The following is a 19076-nucleotide window of genomic DNA, read 5'->3' as shown; positions in this document are numbered from 1 at the left end:
GGTCTTCTCTAGACTGAGTCTTTCTCAGCCCGTCTGCATTCAGCCTTCTGGGAGGCAGGGTGTGCGGGGTACCACATGGGCAAGGCTTGACGTGTGCCTGGCCTCCTGTAGCAGGCACGTCAGTCCATTTGAGCTGCTTTAAAAAAAATCACAGACTAGGTAGGTAACAAACCAGAACCATTTATTTCTTACAGTTCTAGAGACTGGGAAGTCCACCATCAAGGTGCCACCAGATTCAGGGTCTGGTAAGAGCCATCTTCCAAGTCGTGATGGGAGCCCTCTCACCGTGTCTCACTTGGTGGAAGGGGCTAGGTTGTTCTCTAGGGTTTCTGTAAGGGCTCCCCTCTCATCACCTAATCATCTCCCAATATCATCCCCTTAGCGTTAGCATTTCCATATAGGACTCTGTGGGGGAGACACAAACATGCAGGGAGTCTGCTGTCTACAGAAGGCCTCGCACAGGGGCTGGGACTGACCACTGATCTCCCTTTGCTCTGCAGCCCAAAGTCTGAGCCTGGAGCACCCAGCCAGACCAGGGGGCCTCCCCTCTGAGCACACTGCTGAGGGCGTGCCCGGCCCGGCCGCCCCACTCAGGTAGGGCACCTGCGGATGTGGTGGGGGAGTGGTCCTGAGCTCCACGATTGGCACAGCTGCAGCCCTCTTAAGCCCAAGATCTGAAGACTCAGATCTGCTAGGGTGTGGGGTAACCCCCATATTTGAGACCCTCAGCAATAGAAAATCCTAGCACCCACCCTCCCAATCGGGTATGAGCCTCTGCTCAGAATCCAGGCCCTGAGGGTCCTCCTTTTCCTCACAGATTCCACGCCTGTCCCCTGACTTCTTCACTGAGGGAGATGCCCGTGAGCACTCACAGCCAGCCCCAACCCCTGGAGTTCCTGCAGGCTGAGGGCCCTGCCCAGGCACCTGCCCCCGGCTCACCCTCCCTTCCCTGCCCTGGCCAGGCCCAAGGTAAGGATACGCTGGGCATCCACCCCTGGCTCACTTCTTGGCCTCCTCTTCCTGTCCAAGACAGAAGATGGGTTGCCGGCTAGCCATATCTGGCCAGCACTCTGCCCTCTCTCCGGCTCTTCCCTCTTCCAACAGGAAAGGGGAACCTTACTATCCTCGAGCAGGCCAGAAGTCAGGCTGTCACCCCTCACACATACACTCACACAGACTCTCGCAGAGACAGATACCCCAGGTCAGGCCCAAGGAGTGTTTCCAGCACCTCAGAAGGCGGCCATGGCTGTGGTCTCTGGCACACAGGCTCCACTTTCAAATCCAGAGAACATGTTGCTGAATGAATAGGCTTTGTCCCTGGATGGTGGCTTCTAAGGCTCCCAGGGCCCCCATTTTTTTCCACTGTGACACTAGCTGCATGCCCTAGGCAGGGCCCAAGCATCAGTGGGCCAGAGCAAACAGGGGGATTTGGGTCACAAGAACCTGTTCTCTTCCCTCTACCCTCTGCACACTATGTATGGTCAGTCCTGCAGCTGCCTGTCAGCCACAATCCCAGCACCAGCAGGAGGAGGAATGTTCTAAGGGAGGCCAAGCCCTAAGTTCACTCTGCCTTCCTGTTCCCCCAACAGGTCAGGACCCTGAACCAAACCCTGAGGTGGCAGCAACCCTCAGGGCTACCAACAAGGACAATCTCTAGGAGACCAGCCTAAGATTCTGCTACCAGGACCAAGGTCTGGAACAGATAGTTCCTTGTTAAGAGGCAGCCCTCACCAAGACCACAGCTTGCTGTAGGAGCTCACTCTCTTGTTCCTGTGGCTCCTCTGATTGCAGATGTGGCCACCCTGTGCTGTGGGAAAGAAAGCAGCCATCTGACGGGGGGAGGAGGACGGGGGTGCCACTGCCTCTGTGTCCACTCACCTGCGCAAGGCCAGGGTTCCCACAGCAGAACCCCCCGGGCCAAACGGGCCTCCCCACTGCTTAGAAAGGGTGGCCCTAACAGGGCACATGTGGTCTTCTCCTCAGGGGAAGTCCAGATGCACCTATTCGCTAGCTCTGGATGGGGTCTGGCAAGAGCTTTTTCAAACCGGTCCTTGTTACGTGTAACCACGAGCCTGGCATGATGTCACCTGTTCCCACCTCACATTTATATGAGCCTCTGTGACATATAAACCGCTCTATTTCACACAGTACAGTTACTCAAGGGAGCAAGGGGAGAGGGGCCCAGGGCTTTGAGCGCTTCCACAACTAGGATCCATACCACTCTGGGCTCAAGCCATTGTCTCCCATGTCTACCTCGGGTGACCACAGGCCCTCTAAACGTTCTCTTTGCTTGAAGAGGGAGCCATCTCTGGCCTGAGGAGACCAGGCCCAGCCCTTCTAAGCCGCTCAGGCTCCTGGCCCATGTAGGGGACAAGGCTGTTGGTAGCTGTGGGGCCCTGTCAGGGTGGTGTTGGGCACATGGCCTGGTGAAGCCCCTCGGAGGGCAAGGGGGCCGTGGCTAGGCCCTCCAGGCCCCAGGGGCTCTGGAACCCTGGGTGAGGAGTGTCTGCTCCAACTCTTCCTGTCCACCAGGGTCTCCTGGGTGCAAGTCTGAGGGGCCCTTTGGGGGGCTCGGGGGAAGCCCTGAGCCCGCCCCCCATGCCCTCACTGGGGTTGGTGGTGCTGGCGCTGTCGCCTCCGCAGCACGGCACCCCGTAGGGCCTCCAGCAGCTGCTCCCGGTTGTTGCAGATGTTGTAGTGGGTCAGGCGGAGCAGCTTGTCTGCATCCTCCAGGCTGTAGGTCAGCTTCGAGTAGTGGTAGGGAGAGTCGGAAGGAGACAGGTTCACCTCCCCAGCCGCCTTCTCTGTGGGGGTCCGTGGGATGCCTGGGGGAGGGTGTGGAGCTGAGGCTGGGGGTCCCCCAGGGAGAGGCATGAAGGCCGGGCTGGGGGGACAAGGGACTGGGGGCTCACCCGGGGCCGAATACTCCCGGAAGGAGTCGTCCACCAGAGGGAAGTGCAGCACCGCCGGGGCGTCGGGGCAGTCTGGGTCTAGAAACAAGTGGCACTCGCGAGGCTGGCACTGCTCCTCAGGGCTGGGCGAGATGGGCGGGAATGGGATGCCCTGCTCCCCACACAGCCGGCCCAGAAGCTGCAGTTGCTGCACGGCAGGAAGAAGGGGTCAGAGGGCAGGGCCCGTGGGGGCTCCCCAGTGTCTCCAACGCAGGGCCAACTGAACGGGGAAGTCAGCTGAGACCCCTAGGACTAGGTGCCCAGATGCCAAATCGAACCCAGGCAGAACCCCAGGACCAGGCCAGACTTTAGAAAGTGCTTCAACACTGAGCTCACTGCAAGGGGCTGCTAACAATTCCCAGAAACTTTACTGGACGAACGAAAACTGACATCAGAGGGTTCCCGAGGTTCAGGACCAAATGGTAGGTGGCAGGGGACCCAAAGGGGTCCCAAAGGTAAAATACACTTAAAAACCTCTCCCTGTCCCTCTAACTTCCCCTGGTGGTAAAATCATAGGATCCAGAATTCACAGAACGCCATTCACATGTTGTCTCCATCTCAGACCCTAAGGGAACTAGGACCAGATACTGGACTTTAAGGTAGATGTCCCGGGAGGCAGGAGCCAGAATGTCAGGCCAGGCCCGTTGTCACTACTCCCTCCCACACCTGCCCCCCCAGCCCACCTGAAAGGCTCCTTCAAGGTTGTAATCCAGCGACAGGACGAGGTCCACATCCCGTGTGGGCCGCAGAAGGGGTGGGAAGCTGGTGTTGATAAGGTAGCCAACATCCAGCAGACAAAGGTGAGGCTCGGCAGGTGTCAGCTGGTTGGGGAACCCATCCAGTTTGGTGGCTGGAATGATTAAGGGGATGGGGTGGAAAAGCAGTGCTGAGGGCACCAGACCCCTTGAGCCTAATGCTAGCACTGTGCTGCTGGTAGAAGCCGACTCTGTCCTCTGGTCCCTGAGCTCTCCTGCCAGAGTCGCCCTGCCCCCGCCAGAGGGGCCCTGGTTCCCAAAATAAGGAGAGAAAAAAAGCTTGCGGGTCTAGGCAGCCCAGCGAACTAAGCTCAAGAAGCTTGCGGCCCAGGGGTCGGAGGGTGTCGATGTCTAGACCAGAGACCCAAGGCTCAGGTGGCCATGGGCAGACCTTGGAGAGCCGGGACCAAGGAGAGAAGATACCTTTCCAGGTGGAAAAGTAAGGATCATGGAAATAGTCCTTATGGAAATGGAGGCCACGCAGGAAATTATGGGTGGCCTGGGCCAGTGGGCGCCGTGTCAGAAGGTCGGTGAAAAACTCTGCAATCCTTCCGGCCCCCGTAGGAGGCTCTTCTATCTTCAGAAGAGGGACCTGCTCCTTGTCTGCAGTCAAGAAAGGGGAAAGTGGAATGTCTTTTAGGAAATGGGGACCCCTGAAATTTTACCCCAGTTTCCATGGACTCCCAAAGGCCAGCCCACCATGCCCCTGCTACCCCAGTGGCTGCGTCTCCAGCTCCTTCCAAGAAGCCCAGGCACCTACCCCGGCTGGCCTGATCCTGTGCCCAGCGGTCCCAGAACTGGCTGGGCTCCGAAGCCCAGTATAAGCTGTCCTGGAGGTTGGCTGCATACAGGTTGCTCCAGATACCTGAGAGAGGGACACGAGGGCGACAGTCCCCCACCCTATCACAACCTGACCCATCCTAGACCAGGAAACGGCCCCGTGACTGAGCCAAGAGGTGGAGGCTTGCCATCTGCCTCGGGCCCCTTCTCCCCACTACCCCAGCTTCCCAAACCTGCCAGGCCCCACCCTCACCTTCAAGGAAGCAGATTCGGGACTCAGGAAGCCGCTTGGTCAGGCGCCCCATGAAGAACTCAGAACCGAAGAGCTCAGAGGGGATGAAGGCTCCATACTTGGGAAAGCCAACCTCATACGGGGAGAACTCGCACCACTCTGTGGGAGACGACACAGCCTCACTGTGGGGATCAGAACCCCCGCACCCTCCAACACCACAGGCTTCACATCGGGGCAGCCTGGTGACCCAGAGACTCAGACTGGTTGCAGGCTCCCTGAGCATGAGTGACTCTGGTAGGATAACAGTCTCTGGCAAGCATGAGACCTGGCCCTGAAGTGGGGAGTGAAACACCCACCTTCTACACACAAGCCCAGCTCCCCCCGACCCTGCTGGCCACGAGGGCGCCACTCTCGGCACCAGGACTGCTCACCTCCAAATTCAAAGGTGGTCAGGCCCTTCTCCTTGGTGTTTAGGGCACAGTAGATGGGCAGAGGGTTCTGGCCTCGACTCAGGGCCTCCCGCTGGTCTGACAGTGTGCAGTCACGGGGCTGGTGGAAGGAGAGGATTCGAGCCTCAAGCTGTGGCTTTCTGGGGCCGGAGACCTTTGCCCGCCCTGCTGCCCAGGGCTGCTCCCCATCTCCCAGCTGTGCCCTGGCCATGCCCCTCCCCGCACCTCCTCGTGCAGCAGGCCCTCACTGATGAGGGCCCACAGGTTGGTGAAGCAGGGCGGGTGGCCCAGGCGGGCCCGCTCAGCCAGCTCCTGCCGGTACCGCTGCAGCTGGCTGGGGGCAAGCACGCCCAACTTGCTTTTGGTCACCTGTGTCTTCAGGGACTCGGTGGGTCCCGCCAGGTCCTTCTGAGACCATTCTGGGTCCTCATAGAGGTTGGTCAAAGCCCTGGGAAAAGCCAAAGCCAGGGGGTCACTGCACACCGTGCGCTCTCTATCCCAGTCCAGTAGGCACCTTCCAACAGTCCCGCTATGCAGGTCTCCCTCCAGCACATCCTTTCTCCCTTCTCTCACAGCTGGGTCAGAGGCACCCACGGAGTCTAGAAGAGTCCCCCCACCCCCCAACTCCTGCACTGCACCTGCCGCCAGCTCACCAGGTGGAGCCCGAGGCCCCTGTGATGTAGGAGACACAATCCAAGAGCCCCAGCTCCCTCAGTCCAGCCAGCTGCCCATAGAGGGACAACATTGCCCGTATCCCACCGCCGGTGGCCATGACAGCGACCACGGGGACCTGGAAGAGAGCACACCAGGCCAGGTCAGGCAGGCCTGCTGAGGAGGATCTAATCAGAAGTAGCCTCTCAAGGACTGGATTTATTTGGTTTTAAGAACTCCAGTACAAATGGACAAGTTCCAGGCCTCACCTCCTCACCCCTAGCCCCTGAGGAGTCTGGTGACCACTTTCTGGAAGCCCCACAGCCACCTCAAAAGTCTCCCACACAGCCACCCCTTTCCCTCTTGACAGGAGATGCCCCAAGCTGATTGAGCCTCCAGGGGCTCCCCCAGGCCCACAGGCAGCCCTCAGGCTGCATGTCCCACTGATTGGGCAGACTGGATCCAAGTCCCAAAACCTGGACCAGGCTGAGAATCAATAAACAAGGAGAAGGAAAGTGGTTTACAGCTCCAGGTGCCTGGTGCGATGCTCTGCTGCGTCGCCAGGGAAGCAGCGCAGGGGCAGGCACACAGGAGGCGGGCCGAGCTCTGCTCTGCTGAAGAAACAAGCCCTTGGCTCTGCGCCCGCCCAGCCTGTCCAGTACACATGGCCCACAGACCTCGTCCTCCTGCAGGTCGTCATCCAGCTGCAGGACCTGCTTCAGGGCTCTGGCCACCAGCTGCTTCCTCCTGCTCAGGAAGGCCTGCTCCTCCGCACAGGGGCCACAGCCCAGCCGCACCGCCAGCTCCTTCGGTCTAGGGGGGTAAGGAAGGGGCTAGGAGGCAGCTCCCCACCTCATCACAGACAAGGAAGCCGGGTCTGCCTCCCCTGAGAAACCCACTGCCAACTCCCACCCCTCTCCCCAGCCCTCACCCCTGCCTGGCCTGAAGCATGAGGTGTATGGCTGTGAGGAGGAGAAAGTGGACACGGACCCCCACAGGACCACAGGAAGGCAACAAAGTGGATTCGCAGGACCAGAAATGCTGGGGTCCCAGGCTGCATGGAGGCCCCTGGGTGGGTCCCACCACCACAGATCTACTCCCCCCACCCTGAGCTTTGCTCCCTCACCACCCAAAAATGACTCCAAAAGAGATAAGAAACAGTGCTCCCACCTCTTCAAGGTGAAAAGCTAGTCTTCCAGGCATGCGAGGAAGGGCCCAGTTTGGGGGACTCCTCTTGTCTCATGGTTAGCTAAGGTCCACCCACAACAGCTGCCACCCAAAGGGAGTGTGATTTCTCTCCTCTGGCAGCTCCCTTGCGCTCTCTCTGCCTCAGTCTCAGGCTTAGGTAACCCCCCCACACCACCACCCCACCGCCCTCTCCCAGCCGGCTCTCACCCTTCTTTTCTCAGCTCCACCCTCATCAGGGGCTCCTGGAAACCATAAACACCAGTCACAAAAGTCGGCCACCATGTTTCTTTCACCCCAGCCCAAGTTACACCCTATGATAACAACCCCCCCACCCCTGCTCCCTTGGGCCTCTGGCCATCTCCACAGGGGCAAGGCCTGAGGCTTGAAGGCAGGGCTGCTCAGAAGATCCCTGTCCCCAGAACCTGGCCCAAAGCCTGCAGCCCCTACTACAATGGGCCAGCCCTGCAAGCCTAGGGCCCGGGCCATGCTCCTGGCATTCTTCCTCTGGTGATCAAGTACCTGGGATGTAGGGAAGACAAGCCTCACTACTTGACCGGAGGGCAAGGCGCTTAGGGGCACCTTTAGTTGCTCTCGAGGGGCACCCTGCAGGGCAGATGAAAGAAGACCTCAGAAGACCCTTTGGTTCCAGCAAGGACCTCGCCCATTGCCCCCAGGGAGTACCAAAGCAGCAAGAAGAGGGGTAGGAAGCCATCGACCCACCCTCTTCTCAGGATGCCTGATTCTGCTAGAGAGTGATGCGGCAAAGGGCTCAGCACGAGCAGAGGGGCCGGCTAGGAGCAAGCAGGGAGGGAAGGAGGGAGGAAGACCCCGCAGGCCCTGCCCCATATGAGGAAGCAGCACACTACCTGCAGAAGGATACCCAGCTCCTGCTCCCAGCAGGCCGGGCAATGGAAGCAGACAGGGCCAGCGCCTACGGAGGCCTCCTGTTGACCCTCACAGGACCCAGGAACCACAAGCTGAACTCTGCCCTCAGATTCTGGAAACAGGAACCAGAGCAGAGACGCTGCAAGTGAGATCTTGATGCTCAGAGGCCCAAGGCTGTCTCGCCTAAGGGGCCTGAGGGCCACTTCTGTCCCCGCACCGCAAGGGAAGACTGGCACAGGACCAGGCTGGGCGATGGGGCCCCCACCATACCCCCTCACAGACTATGGGGCACACTCAAGTCCTGGAGAGTCCCAGCATGGATCTGCCCCTAACCTCTACTGCTGCCTATGAGAGCAGAGGGCAGCTAATGGAAGGTCCGTCCCTTCCAGGGTCCCCTTAGAAAGGGGAAGACAAGGACAGAGGGCTGCGGGCTATGCTAGTAGGTAGAGACTTACGTTTCTGATCCCCTGCCTCCTCCAGTCGAACATGCAAGCAGGAGAGCTCCCGGGCCTGAGTCATTAAGAAAGCCCCTTAGACTCGAACCCCTCTGTGCTAGAGGCCCCCCCACCCTCCCAGTACCCTGGTTTTGGTCCTCAGCACCTTATTACATTGGCACTGTAATACAAACATGTGCTTGGGCTTGTATTCTCTTGAAGAACTGAAATCCCACGGCTTCCCCAACTCAGATCAACCCAAGTCCCCAGTGGGGGCCCCCAAGCTTCGGGCCCAGGAAAGAAGGCCTGAGGGAGGGTTTCTGCACTCACCACCAGGATGCCATTACTGACGAGCTGCTCAGCACAGTCTGTCCTGGAAAGAGCCCCCAGTGACCCTCAATGTAAGCCCAGCTTTCCAGGTTCTCACCCTTCAAGGAGGACAAGACATTCCCCCACCATCACTAGAGGTCTCCCAGGGAAAGGTGTCAGCTCTGCGTGTGCTGGGCTCTGTCCTTTCCCCAAAAGAAACACTCCCACCCAGGAATCACCCCATCCCTCCTGACTCACAGTCTCTGCAGCCGAAATTCAACTTCTAGCCGCTCCTCACCCTGGAGACATAAAGGGGCAAGTTAGAAAGGGAGGAGCATGTGTATAGATTTTAATGCAGATGCCAGCTGGGGTTCCTCGGGCCCCAAAGGTGGGGAGAACCAATGTCCATCTCCAGGTTGCTCTGTCCACCTTCTCTGGGGGGCTCCTAGAAAGCTGTTCTTGGCTTAAGGGCCAAGAAAGGGGGCCGGAGATGGGACTGTTCTTCAGTGACAGCAGGTCCTGGCTGACTATGGCCTTTGAGATGCCAGGGAGCCTAGACCACTCACTGGAGAAGAGGGCCATGTGCCCAGCTCTCCTCCCTGGGCGGAACCCCACCGCTACCCTATGCACAGCCTTGCCTGAGGGTTCAGTGAGAAGCTCTCTCGGCGAAAGTCCCCAGCCTGCAAAGTCCCCAAGTCAAACAGCACTGACAACATGGGGTCATCACTGGTCAGAAGGTCCTGGTCAAAGACTTGCAGCTGCAAGACATTCTGGAAAGGAAGAGAGTGAGCAGCTGCAGGAAGGAGGAGTGGAGTAGGAAGATGAGCAGGTCAGAGCATGGAGTGAGGGCTGTCAGGGACAGTGGGCCCACCTTGAGCTGGCTGTGGATTCGAAAGCGAAAGCTCTGATTCCAGATGGGGTTTCTGCTGTTCTTGACCGTGCGTGTCTGGAGCCTGTGGCTAGAGGCTGTGGGCAGCCACAGACTCACATAGCAGTCAGAGGGAGTCACTGTGGGAAGGGGGAACATGTGCCTGCTAATGGTCAAGAGCCCAACCCAGCCCAGCTGCCCACAGTCCATGACCTTCCATCACAAGCAGGCCCCGGAGGCTGAGACCCATGGAATGGGGCTGGGTCAGGAGGTAGGAGGAGGAGGCTGAGGGCCTACCTGACATTCGACCCAGTCCCTCCTCTTGGCACCCTCTCTTGGACTTCCTGCATCTCCAGCCCTGGAGTCTCTTCCCACTGGCTCTGTCCCACTGTGAACCCAGCTACAATGTCGATGTCCTCCCTGGGCCCAACACTCACCTAGGTCCTTTGAGGGCAGGCCACGAGCCTGCAGGACACGAACAGTGAGCAAGCAGGTCCCAGGAATTTTTGCCTGCAGAGTGGGGAGAGGACAGGCTTGCTGCAGGCTGCTGTGCCCAAAGGAGACGAGGGTCATAGAAGAGGCCAGGGTGACCCCTCCAAGACTAATCATGACCCAAAGGGACTGGCCCTGCCCAGCCACACGGCTGCTCTGCACCCCATCAGAGCCCTGAAAGGAAAGGCGGCTATGGTAGCAGCTACCTACCAATACTTACACAACACTCGGGGCCGGCACTGGTCCAAGGGCTTTATGTACATTCGTTTAATCACACAACCGCCCTATGTGTAGGGACTACTTATTATAACCAGTCCCACAAGGAAACAGAAGCACAGAAAGGCTAGTCACTTGCGTGAGGTTCAGGGCCAGGACAGACCAGGCTGGCTCAATTCAAGCTCTCCATCCCACACTCACCTGCTTCCAGTTCCTGCTATAGTTTCTTCCAATCTTTTGACCCCATAGCTAACACATCCCAGCTAACCCCTGCTAAGTGGCCTGGAGGCTGGCCTTGGGTGGCAGGAGGCCTGGAGGAATAGGAGACTCCAGAGGGAGGGGAAGAAGCATGTTAAGACCCAGCCTGGCCTCGGGCTCCCTGGTGGGACCCCTCCCCTAGTTAAGCAGCTAAATGTAGGCATGCTCCAGGTAAGCAAACGCTCTCTTTGGAGAAACAGAAATGAACACAGACTTGGTTTTCAGACAGCCTCTCCACCCCTGGCCAGGAATCATTTCTGGAAATGCGCCCTCTGCTTGAGTAGGAACAGCAGTTAGCAGCTCCCACCTCCCACAGGTTTTCAAGTCCTCCAGGGGCTACAGGGTTGGGCGAAAGAGGGTCCCCAGGTGGGTCCATCCAAACCCATGAACATGGATCTGGGGATATAAACCATGGCAAGTGTGCCAGGGAAGCCTGTACCAGCTATTCCTTTTGGCCTCAGAAGGGTCCTGAAGGATACAGTCCAGGAGCAGAGCTGGGGAAACACATCTGTCAGTGTCTGCCCTGGAGCCCCCACGGTCCAAGCCTGGGAGAACCCACTTCCTCGGAACCTGGGCTCTCAGGGCCCAAACCCACAGGGCCAGGGAACTCTGCCTGGAGCCCATCGCTAGGGCAGGACACCTTCATCCGACACCAGCATCCCCCACCGACTCCCTTCTCCACACCTGGAGACACCCACAGCTCCCAGTAAGAAATAGCATTAAGCTGGAGACACCTGGGTGACTCAGTTAAGCATCCAACTCTTTATTTCAGCTCAGGTGAGGACCAGCCACGGGCCCCCACAAGTGGGGCCCCACGCATCGGGCTCTGAGCTCCGTGGGCAGTAAGCTGGAGATTCTCTCCTTCTGCCCCCTCTCCACCCCCAGCTCCACATGCGTACTCTCTCTCAAGTCAACAAATTTTAAAAATTAAAAATAAATAAACATTAAAGAATAAATAGTATTAACCAGGCCCCAGGAGGACCAAGGGTCAGAGTAGGGGCCTAGTGCCCTAGCAAGTCTTACCAGAGCCATGAGGCTGGCTGTTCTCAAGGGCCACAAATGGCAGGCAGTGGACGCAGGACCAAGGACTGCTGGCTTTTTAACCCAGGGCCAGTGATGTACCTGCTTGCCCCAAGCTCCTCCCTGGTCCCTCCCAACTGCTCCCACTCCACCCAAGCCTCACACCCACTCTAAGACAAGCCACCTGCTGAGGAAACGGGGGACCTTAAACCTATGCGGAGACTCAGACACCCCCGTGATGAGGACCTACCACCCACGAAGACCTGTTTCCTCCAGCCGTTGCCATCAGCACCAATCCCACCCACCCCTGCTCTCATGCCCGCACCTAGAAGGGCCACTGACGTCTAGAAAGTAGGGAGTGGGCCCAGGGCAGCAGCAAGTGGAAGAGTCTCGTCCCCTGTCACAGGGTCTTTCACAACCTTCAGTGCCAGTAGGACAGGAATGCCCGGTCCTGACTGAAGCACTTGGCCAACCTCAGTGCCTCAGGCCCATCACAACCCAGCAGGGGTGTGGTTTACTCCGTGCAGCCTTCCCAAGTCATGCAGGGCTGCCTCCACCCTTGGAGCCGGGTGGCCAGGATGATGAGGCCTCCGGGTGGCATTCAGGGATTGGGGCTCTTCCAGGTCTGGGTGGCTGCAGGGAGGGAGGGGGTCTGAGTGCAGGGACCCCTGCGGAGGTAGGGGGCAGGGGTTTCTGTCCCCTACCTGTCCTTGTTGTGGGAGAAGCAGGAGTGTCCCTGGAGGCTCCAAACCCCACCAGCTGCCCTGGAGCCGGAGGACAGCCAACAAGGCAGAGTAAAGCTCAGTGCGGCTTCACAGGCTGAGTCAGTGAGGTGCACTCGCCCTAAGAGTGGCTGTGATGGCTATCATGGAGAGAGGGGTCTTGGGAGCTGAGAGCCCCTCAGGCTCGGGTCTGAAACCGGCCCTTGGCCGCTATCAGAGTAACTCTGAAATGTTTACCTAAACCTTCCAGCCCTCACCAGACCATAGAAGGCACCTTCGAGAGGGAGTCTCAGCACATGTAAATCAGTCATCTTTTATTGCGTGTTTCCCTCCATGACAGCCCTTATGGTCCCTAAGGCGCTCTCTCCGAGGCTCCCAACACCCCGTGGGGAAGGAAGCAACCTTCTGCCAGTGCTCCGAGGCAATCAGCTGCCCGAGGCCACGGGGCCAGCGAGAGGTGGCACCACACCTGAAGCCCCACGCCTCCCCCCAGGACAAGCTGCTGCCTCACCTGTGTGGCAACTTCCTGGGAGCCTACACCCAGACCTGTCTGGCACCTCCTGGACCTCCAGGTCACCTCCCCAAGTCCTCCATCGCTGATCCCAAGCTGAGCTAGGCCAGCAGCCAGCACACTGACTCTGGGTTGCCTCTGGAAGTGACCTGGCCAGGGAGGGACACGACCTTTTCCCCCAGTTGGCAATGTAGGCAGTGTTCAGCAGGGCTCCGTCAGTCGAGGCCCGAGGCCTTAGTAAGGGAGTCAAGCAGCTGGAAGTAACTGTACTTAAGGTCATACTCCATGTCATACCAGTAGTTCACTGTGGACAAAATGGAGACCCTTACACAAAGGTCCCCCTCTGAACTACCTGCCACCCTGACCCACCGCCCAGCTGCCCTGCTGGGCCAGCTCCTCACCCGCAATGCAGCCATGGGACTGCTGCACATGGTGGAACCACAGGGCCGGCAGGTAGAGCATCTCACCGGCCTGCACCGTGCAGCAAAGAGCCCGGGCCTGACTGTAACTGGGGTACCGGGCCAGATCCGGAGCCAGCGGGTCCAGTGGGATCCAGGGTACCTGGGGACACAATGGATGCCGGGGAGCAGGTCAAAAGCCCCCAGGCCCTGCAGCTCTGTCCCGTCCAAAGGTAAAGCCCACGAGCCTGGCCCTGTTCAGCACTGGGAGAGCCCCAACTTAGGGATCGTTCAGAGTCAGATGCCATCTCCCCAGCTCCATTGTGCCTGCTCCTCAGAGACCAGTATCTGACCCTTCCCTCTCCCCAGGGCCCAAGAACAAGGCAGACACCTTCTCCATGGCCTCTTCATCCACTATCTCAAAGGAGTCCTCTTCAGTTAGCTGGTAGGTCGCCGGTGTGTACAGCTCTGAAAGCAGAGAAAGGTGTGCGGACACTAGAATGGCTGCGGCTTCAGTTCCTCCCACTTGCTCCCAGTGTTGAATACAACTGCAACACTGCATCCACACCTCAGGCCTGGCGCACCAGCCCACCCAGGGCCCTCACTGGCCTCCCTCTACCTTGGCCCCCTGCTCTTCAGCCCCTGCTGATGGAGTCCCATACCATAGGGGATGAAGGGCCGGTCGCTGGGTGGGTGTAGCAGGAAGCGTTTCTCCCCTGAGACCACACAGTAGAGGTTCTCGTAGTGGTCCTTATGTACTGCCAATGCAAAGAAGGCCCAGTGGGCAAGGTTATGAGGGTCAGGGCACAGGAGGAGCCAAATAATCACATTCAGGGCCCTGCCCCCAAGACAGATGTGACAGATGGTCTAAAAGAAGAGCACAAGGGAGGCTCAAGGGGATGGTGAGGATGTGGGCAAGCATTAGGGTTTCAGATCTAGGCCCACCAGGGACCTGATGCTCACTGGGGCTCATCTCTAACAAGAGGGGGAATTCAAGCAAACAGGGCTCTTCTGAGTTCACCCCTGACCTATCTAGCCTTTGGTAGGCTTTCTAGAGACCTAGAAGAAACCACGTCCTCTGCTGCCAGTGCCATGGGACCTTCCCCAGCCTGAGCTGTCGGGAAGCCCTCTGTTGTGTCAAAACCCCAGAATCCGGGTAGAAATCCTGGAGAGAATAGTCAGTCCAACTTCCATCCAAACCAACCTTCCACTCTTGGCCTCCTCTTCCCTCCTCCCCCACCTCTGCATCCCTTTGACACCTACAAGATGTCACTGCAGCCGCCTCCCCCAGCCAGAAGTTCACAGCATCAGGCATCTTTCCTGCAGGTTGGAGGTAAGAGAGCGAGTTAGGAGGGGCTGTCCTCCAAGGCCAGGCTGGGAATAACCACCATACGGTGATACTGGCCCAGAGCCTGGAGGGGGGACCAGAGACTCACAGGGAGAAAACAGAGAAGGGTGAGTTCCAAGAGGGGCCTCCTCCCCTGGGGCACAAAGGAGGACAGCAATGTTCAGTTGTTCAATTCAAAGTCACGGCCTGGAGACTTGGGTGTTTAGTGCACAGAACCCGACCCTGAGGGACCAAGAGTGTGGGCCAAGTCATCACCCAAGGGAGAGGCTGCAAGCAGAGCCGACTCCTTCCTCCCCATTTCTTCCCTGCCCAGCCGACATCGTCACTCACCCAGTGCCTCGGAGGCCCAGGGAACATGGGACTCCAGATCAGGCAGCAGCTGGGGCAGCTCGGTGGGCAGGTTGGAGCACTGCTTCTGCACGTAGAGGACCCCCGGGTGTCGGGCATGGCCCTCTAGCACATCCAACACGTGGTTCAGGGGCAGGCGGCGCTCGGCTGGCATCACGAAGCGGTCCGCTCGAACGGCATCGGCATAGCCATCGGGGGTCACAGCCACGCTCACTTCTGTGGAGCCCACTGTGGCTCTGGAGGAGAGGACTTTCAGCTGCACCCAAATACCACCAAGTACCACCCAACACCCCCTAGGGCAGCCCCCACCTGAGATAGGGGAAGGACCACTTCCGCAGAGCTGGCCAGTGCTGCAGGGCATTACGGATGATGCAGGGCCTGTTGGGGCAGACCCAGTCGCGGTAGAAGTGGAGCGGAGTGGGGGGCTCGTCCAGGTAGGGCACGGCAGGAGGCACGCTGAGCTCTGAGAAAAAGAGGTGGAGGGGGGCTGAAGACGAGAGCGCCCAGCTGCTGCCCCTCCCTCTGCGGGGCACACTGTCACCACTGGATGATGCCCACTGATGACCAAGGGACCCTGGACAACCAGGAACTGATGAAAGAGGGAACTTTAAGGGAGAAAGTGTGAAGCACCCACAAACACACCAAGATGCGGCCCTCAGAGTCCACAAGCCGGAGGCTGCTGCTCAACCCCAAACCCAATCCCTCCTCGAGACCACGTCCAGCCCCATATAGTGACCCCTCGGCTTTCCCATTCTGCAGTGCCTAACCCCCCCGCAGCCATGAGGGCAGGCAGCCATTTCAGGTGGTGCAGGGAGCTCCAGAATGAGCAGAGCTGAGGCCCCAAGGCCACAGACTGGTGTGGGTGAGTCAAGACTCTGGAAAGCACCCTCCCCCCAGTGATATATTCACTGAGCACCTAGAATGTACTCAGTGCTTGGTCTGGCCCGTGTGGAGGTATCAAGGGAGGATCCTACTGTCATCACAAGAAGGTTACAACCCAACTGGGGAGACAGGCTGCCCCACGAAACCCTAAGAGGAAGAGTTAAGGGCTGAACTGTGTTTCTGATCTTACCCAATGGCATCACCACCCTCGGACACCCCACGCTACCTTGTGCATGTAGGCAGGTCGAACAGGACGCCACCTGCGCAGATGTTTCTAGTGGCCCTGTGTCACTTCTCACAGACCTCCTCTTCTCGGCTCTTCCTTCTTCCTCACTCTGGTCACCCTATGGGTGGTCCTGAAGTTCTACTGATGCCACCTCCTCTGTCTCTCCAACCACCCCCCACCTCCCCTCTGCTGCTATCTACATTCAGACTACCTCCTTGGGTCCTCAAATATCACTTCAGTGAGGCTTCCTTCCCTGGCGACCCTTTTAAATTGGAACCTGTCCCAAACAATCCTACACCCCTTCCCTTTTTTTCTTTTCTCTCCCTTTTTCATCACCACGTTAACACACTACGTACCTCCCTTAGCAAAACTGTTTATTGATCTCTCTTGCTAAAATAGAACATAAACTCCACAAAGACAGAGATGCAAGTCTCACTTGCTGGTGTATCCCCAGGTCATAGAATGATCCCTAATACACAGCAGGAGCTCAGCAAATGTTGGCTTAGTGGTTGAAACAGAGTCTCCAACATCTCCTGGCTGGCTGTTTGCTGCAGTCAACTAACTAGTTTCCTTGGCTTAATTCCACTCCTTCGCAAAGCACCCCTCACCCTGGCCCTAGTCATCTTCCTAAAATACAATCTCATCTTGTCATACCCCTCGTTTAAAAAAAAAATGCTTTGATGGTTTACAAATTATAGTCCGTCCTGGCATGCATTCAAGGTGATACATGATCAGGCCCAACCTACCTTTCCAGTCTGGTTTCCTCCTGTCTGGTGCCGGCCCCTTACCACACTCTCAGGTGGAGCCAAACTTTGTTCCTGCTGCTCACTCAGACTGGAATGCCTTTTTCCTGGCTTCTACAGAGGCCGCACGGGGCTTCACTTTTTAGTTTCATCCGTGAGATCTAGCCTGAATGTCTTGGCCCCAGTGGGCAGGCGGCCACTGCACTAATTTTCTCTCTGAGGTCATTCCCTATCTCTTATGTCAGCCTCCACACCAAAGCAAAGTCAATTTTGCTTTGCGGGCAGAAAGTAAATGTCTTTAGATCAAAAACTGGAACTGAGTGGGAAGACCCTGGCAGGCCCAAGAAAACTGAAAAGGATAAGAGCTGGCACAGTGATTGCTTCACTGTCTAGAGAGGTAAGATGGAAACTGCCAAGCAGAAAAGGAAGCAAGGGGAGTGGGGAAGTTGGGGGGAGAGACACTGGCCCAGGGTCTTCCTAGTTAGGCCATCCCATCAAAGCAGACACCCCTGCTTTGGGAAGGTGATTTAGGGGGCTCTGAAAAATCTCCCTATTGTTCTCACTGAGATTCTTAAAATATGTGGAAACTGCTTTTTTTTTTTTTAACCTTTTGCATTTTCTGCAATTATTTCAGTTTTACTACCTCCAGTTAAAAGACTTCCTGTAGAGAATGGCTATTGCTCCCTGCTGAGGCTTCGATGTGAGAGAATTTCAAAAGGAATTCAAACAATTCCTTTGGTCTAACAGTTCTTCTGTTAGAACTTTAAACACAAAATTCACAGGTGCAGAAAGCCTGCTCCAGCCACACTGGCCTTATCACTGTTCCGTGCACTCACCACACACCAGGCACGGTCCCACCTCAGGGCATCCGTCCCAGTGCCCTGTACATGCAAGACCCTTCTCTGATGTCTGAGCAGCTCACTTCCTCCCCGCCGCCCCCCTTTGTCAGCCTGTGCTCAAATGTCGCTTTATCTAAGCTTACCCACCATGAATATCTTACTTAAAATTGGAACCTGCGCACCCCCCCCCATACCTAGCCTGAGACCTCTTATTCTGCTTTACTTTTTTACCCACAACACTGATCTTCTAATCCACCTCTTCTACTGTATAATTAACTCATTTAGTGTGTCTAGGATTACCTCCTCACCTGGAATGTAAGGTCCACCAGGGCAAAAATTTTATTCAGTGACATATTCTAAATACGTTGTTCAGAGCCTCACACATTGAGGTGCTTAGTACTGAGGGGCTCAAAATATTCGTTGCAACATTGGTGAAAAGAAACACTGCAAATGACCTAAATGCCTATCAATAGTAGGCTGATTCAGTGAATTACCACACTAGTACACAGGAGTGAAAATGACTGAGAAAGAAGGATATACGACGATCTTCAGGATACTTCGTGCAGAAAATTGTGTTTATCAGGCTACCACTTGTATACAGAAGGAGCTATATAGGCGTGTATGTGTATAGATATAAACTGAGTATTTCTGGAAGGATGCAAACTGGAGCCTAGAATGGGAGGTATCCTTTCATTATAAATCCGGTTTTTTTTTTTTTTTAAGCCACGTGCACGTGTTGCTAATTAATGGTAAAACAGATATGGGAGGGAAGGAATTAAGGAGAGAGAAAAACAAAAAAACAAGCAGGGGCAAAGCCAATGATTACTTATACAGCTGCCTACAATTCTCCCAAAGCTCTGCACTAGCTCGTAGAAAAATAAAGCGTTCCAGCAAAGGGTTCGGAAAGGGAGCATCCGACCACCTTAAGACAGCGATAGGAAAGGCTGGGAAGGGCAACAACAGACCGCCCCATTACTCAGGACGGGCTGACTGTGGGAAACACACCAGGGGGAAGACTGGCCCGGGCCTCGGGAGTAGGGCGAAGAGTCACCCCCAGAAAGCCACGAGAACACTGGAGCAGGGGAGCTGAGGACTCAGCACGGGGGCGAGGGCAGGGGTGGAACAAAAAAGAGTGATCGGAGAGGGGCCGGCAACGAGTCAGGTGAACGAGCTCCTGCGTTCCTTGAGGACACGAACTCACGGGAACCGTGGTGTCGGCGGCCCAGGAGGGTCAGGGCCCTCCCGACTCGGGGCCCCGGTTCCCCGCATGCCCAAGGTCCCGCCCGCGTCGTGAGGCTGCCCCGCGGTCTAGGCGAGGCCGCCGCAGCCTCCGCGTGAACCCACTCACCCCTTGCGGCGGCCGGGAATTCTCGTAACTCCCTCCGCACCGCGTCCAAAGCCGCCTCCGCCATCACGCAGCCGCCGCTGCGAGGCCACGCGTCCGCCCCCTGAAGACTCCGCCCCGAGAGGCCCCGCCCCACCGGGCCCGCCCCCAGCCGCTGAGCCCCGGCCCCCGCCTCCCCCCCTCCCCCGCTCCCGGATTCGGCTAACACCACCGCCTGTGAAAAGCC

General features: G+C 57.3%; 3 protein-coding genes across 6 annotated transcripts in view; 1 reads left to right on the top strand and 2 right to left on the bottom strand.

Moving 5' to 3' along the window:
- SPTBN5 (spectrin beta, non-erythrocytic 5) overlaps positions 1 to 2143 on the top strand; it is a 46306-nt gene extending 44163 nt beyond the window's left edge. The window contains exons 66-69 of the mRNA XM_045067711.1: positions 195 to 245; positions 501 to 594; positions 818 to 969; positions 1590 to 2143. Of these exons, the coding sequence (XP_044923646.1) occupies positions 195 to 245; positions 501 to 594; positions 818 to 969; positions 1590 to 1657 (365 nt within the window). The 3' untranslated portion in view covers positions 1658 to 2143. The remainder of the gene's footprint in view (positions 1 to 194; positions 246 to 500; positions 595 to 817; positions 970 to 1589) is intronic.
- Positions 161 to 13877, bottom strand: LOC101694107 (cytosolic phospholipase A2 beta). 4 transcript variants are annotated; one of them, XM_045067709.1, is made up of 22 exons: positions 13739 to 13877; positions 13511 to 13587; positions 13123 to 13282; positions 9940 to 10012; positions 9506 to 9642; positions 9273 to 9404; positions 8893 to 8933; positions 8656 to 8698; positions 8347 to 8401; positions 7873 to 8003; positions 7526 to 7609; positions 7214 to 7248; positions 6496 to 6631; positions 5821 to 5957; positions 5393 to 5615; positions 5150 to 5267; positions 4740 to 4877; positions 4467 to 4571; positions 4130 to 4309; positions 3635 to 3801; positions 2913 to 3099; positions 161 to 2825 (listed from the first exon to the last, which is right to left on the bottom strand). In XM_045067709.1, exons 2-22 carry the CDS (start codon positions 13528 to 13530, stop codon positions 2605 to 2607), a joined length of 2523 nt encoding a protein of 840 aa, XP_044923644.1. In that variant the 5' UTR covers positions 13531 to 13587; positions 13739 to 13877; the 3' UTR covers positions 161 to 2604. The 4 variants fall into 4 exon arrangements, with proteins under 4 accessions (XP_044923644.1, XP_004751226.1, XP_004751227.1 ...); XM_004751169.3 differs by having other exon boundaries at positions 13782 to 13877; XM_004751170.3 differs by lacking the exons at positions 13123 to 13282; positions 13511 to 13587; positions 13739 to 13877 and adding an exon at positions 11492 to 12935.
- Positions 13735 to 18917, bottom strand: JMJD7 (jumonji domain containing 7). Its single transcript, XM_045067942.1, has 5 exons — positions 18854 to 18917; positions 15125 to 15278; positions 14798 to 15051; positions 14383 to 14439; positions 13735 to 13877 (listed from the first exon to the last, which is right to left on the bottom strand). Exons 1-5 carry the CDS (start codon positions 18915 to 18917, stop codon positions 13735 to 13737), a joined length of 672 nt encoding a protein of 223 aa, XP_044923877.1.
- Positions 18918 to 19076: the final 159 nt, after the last annotated feature.

Source organism: Mustela putorius, unplaced genomic scaffold, assembly GCF_011764305.1.
Source record: "Mustela putorius furo isolate JIRA1106 unplaced genomic scaffold, ASM1176430v1.1 tig00003898_pilon_pilon_pilon, whole genome shotgun sequence".
Taxonomy (NCBI): domain Eukaryota; kingdom Metazoa; phylum Chordata; class Mammalia; order Carnivora; family Mustelidae; genus Mustela; species Mustela putorius.
This window is presented reverse-complemented; position numbering and strand designations above follow the sequence as displayed.

Excerpts from the sequence above, each read along its gene's own strand:
- LOC101694107 (XM_045067709.1), bottom strand. The coding sequence starts at position 13,530 with ATGAAGAGGCCATGGAGAAG. Across the intron at positions 7,249-7,525 it reads TTGTCTTCCCTACATCCCAG|GAGCCCCTGATGAGGGTGGA; the intron begins GTACTTGATCAC and ends TATGGTTTCCAG. Across the intron at positions 2,826-2,912 it reads CCGGGAGTATTCGGCCCCGG|GCATCCCACGGACCCCCACA; the intron begins GTGAGCCCCCAG and ends ACCCTCCCCCAG.
- JMJD7 (XM_045067942.1), bottom strand. The coding sequence starts at position 18,917 with ATGGCGGAGGCGGCTTTGGACGCGGTGCGGAGGGAGTTACGAGAATTC. Across the intron at positions 15,279-18,853 it reads ATTCCCGGCCGCCGCAAGGG|AGCTCAGCGTGCCTCCTGCC; the intron begins GTGAGTGGGTTC and ends TCTTTTTCTCAG. Across the intron at positions 13,878-14,382 it reads GGCGGCTGCAGTGACATCTT|TACATAAGGACCACTACGAG; the intron begins GTAGGTGTCAAA and ends TTGCATTGGCAG.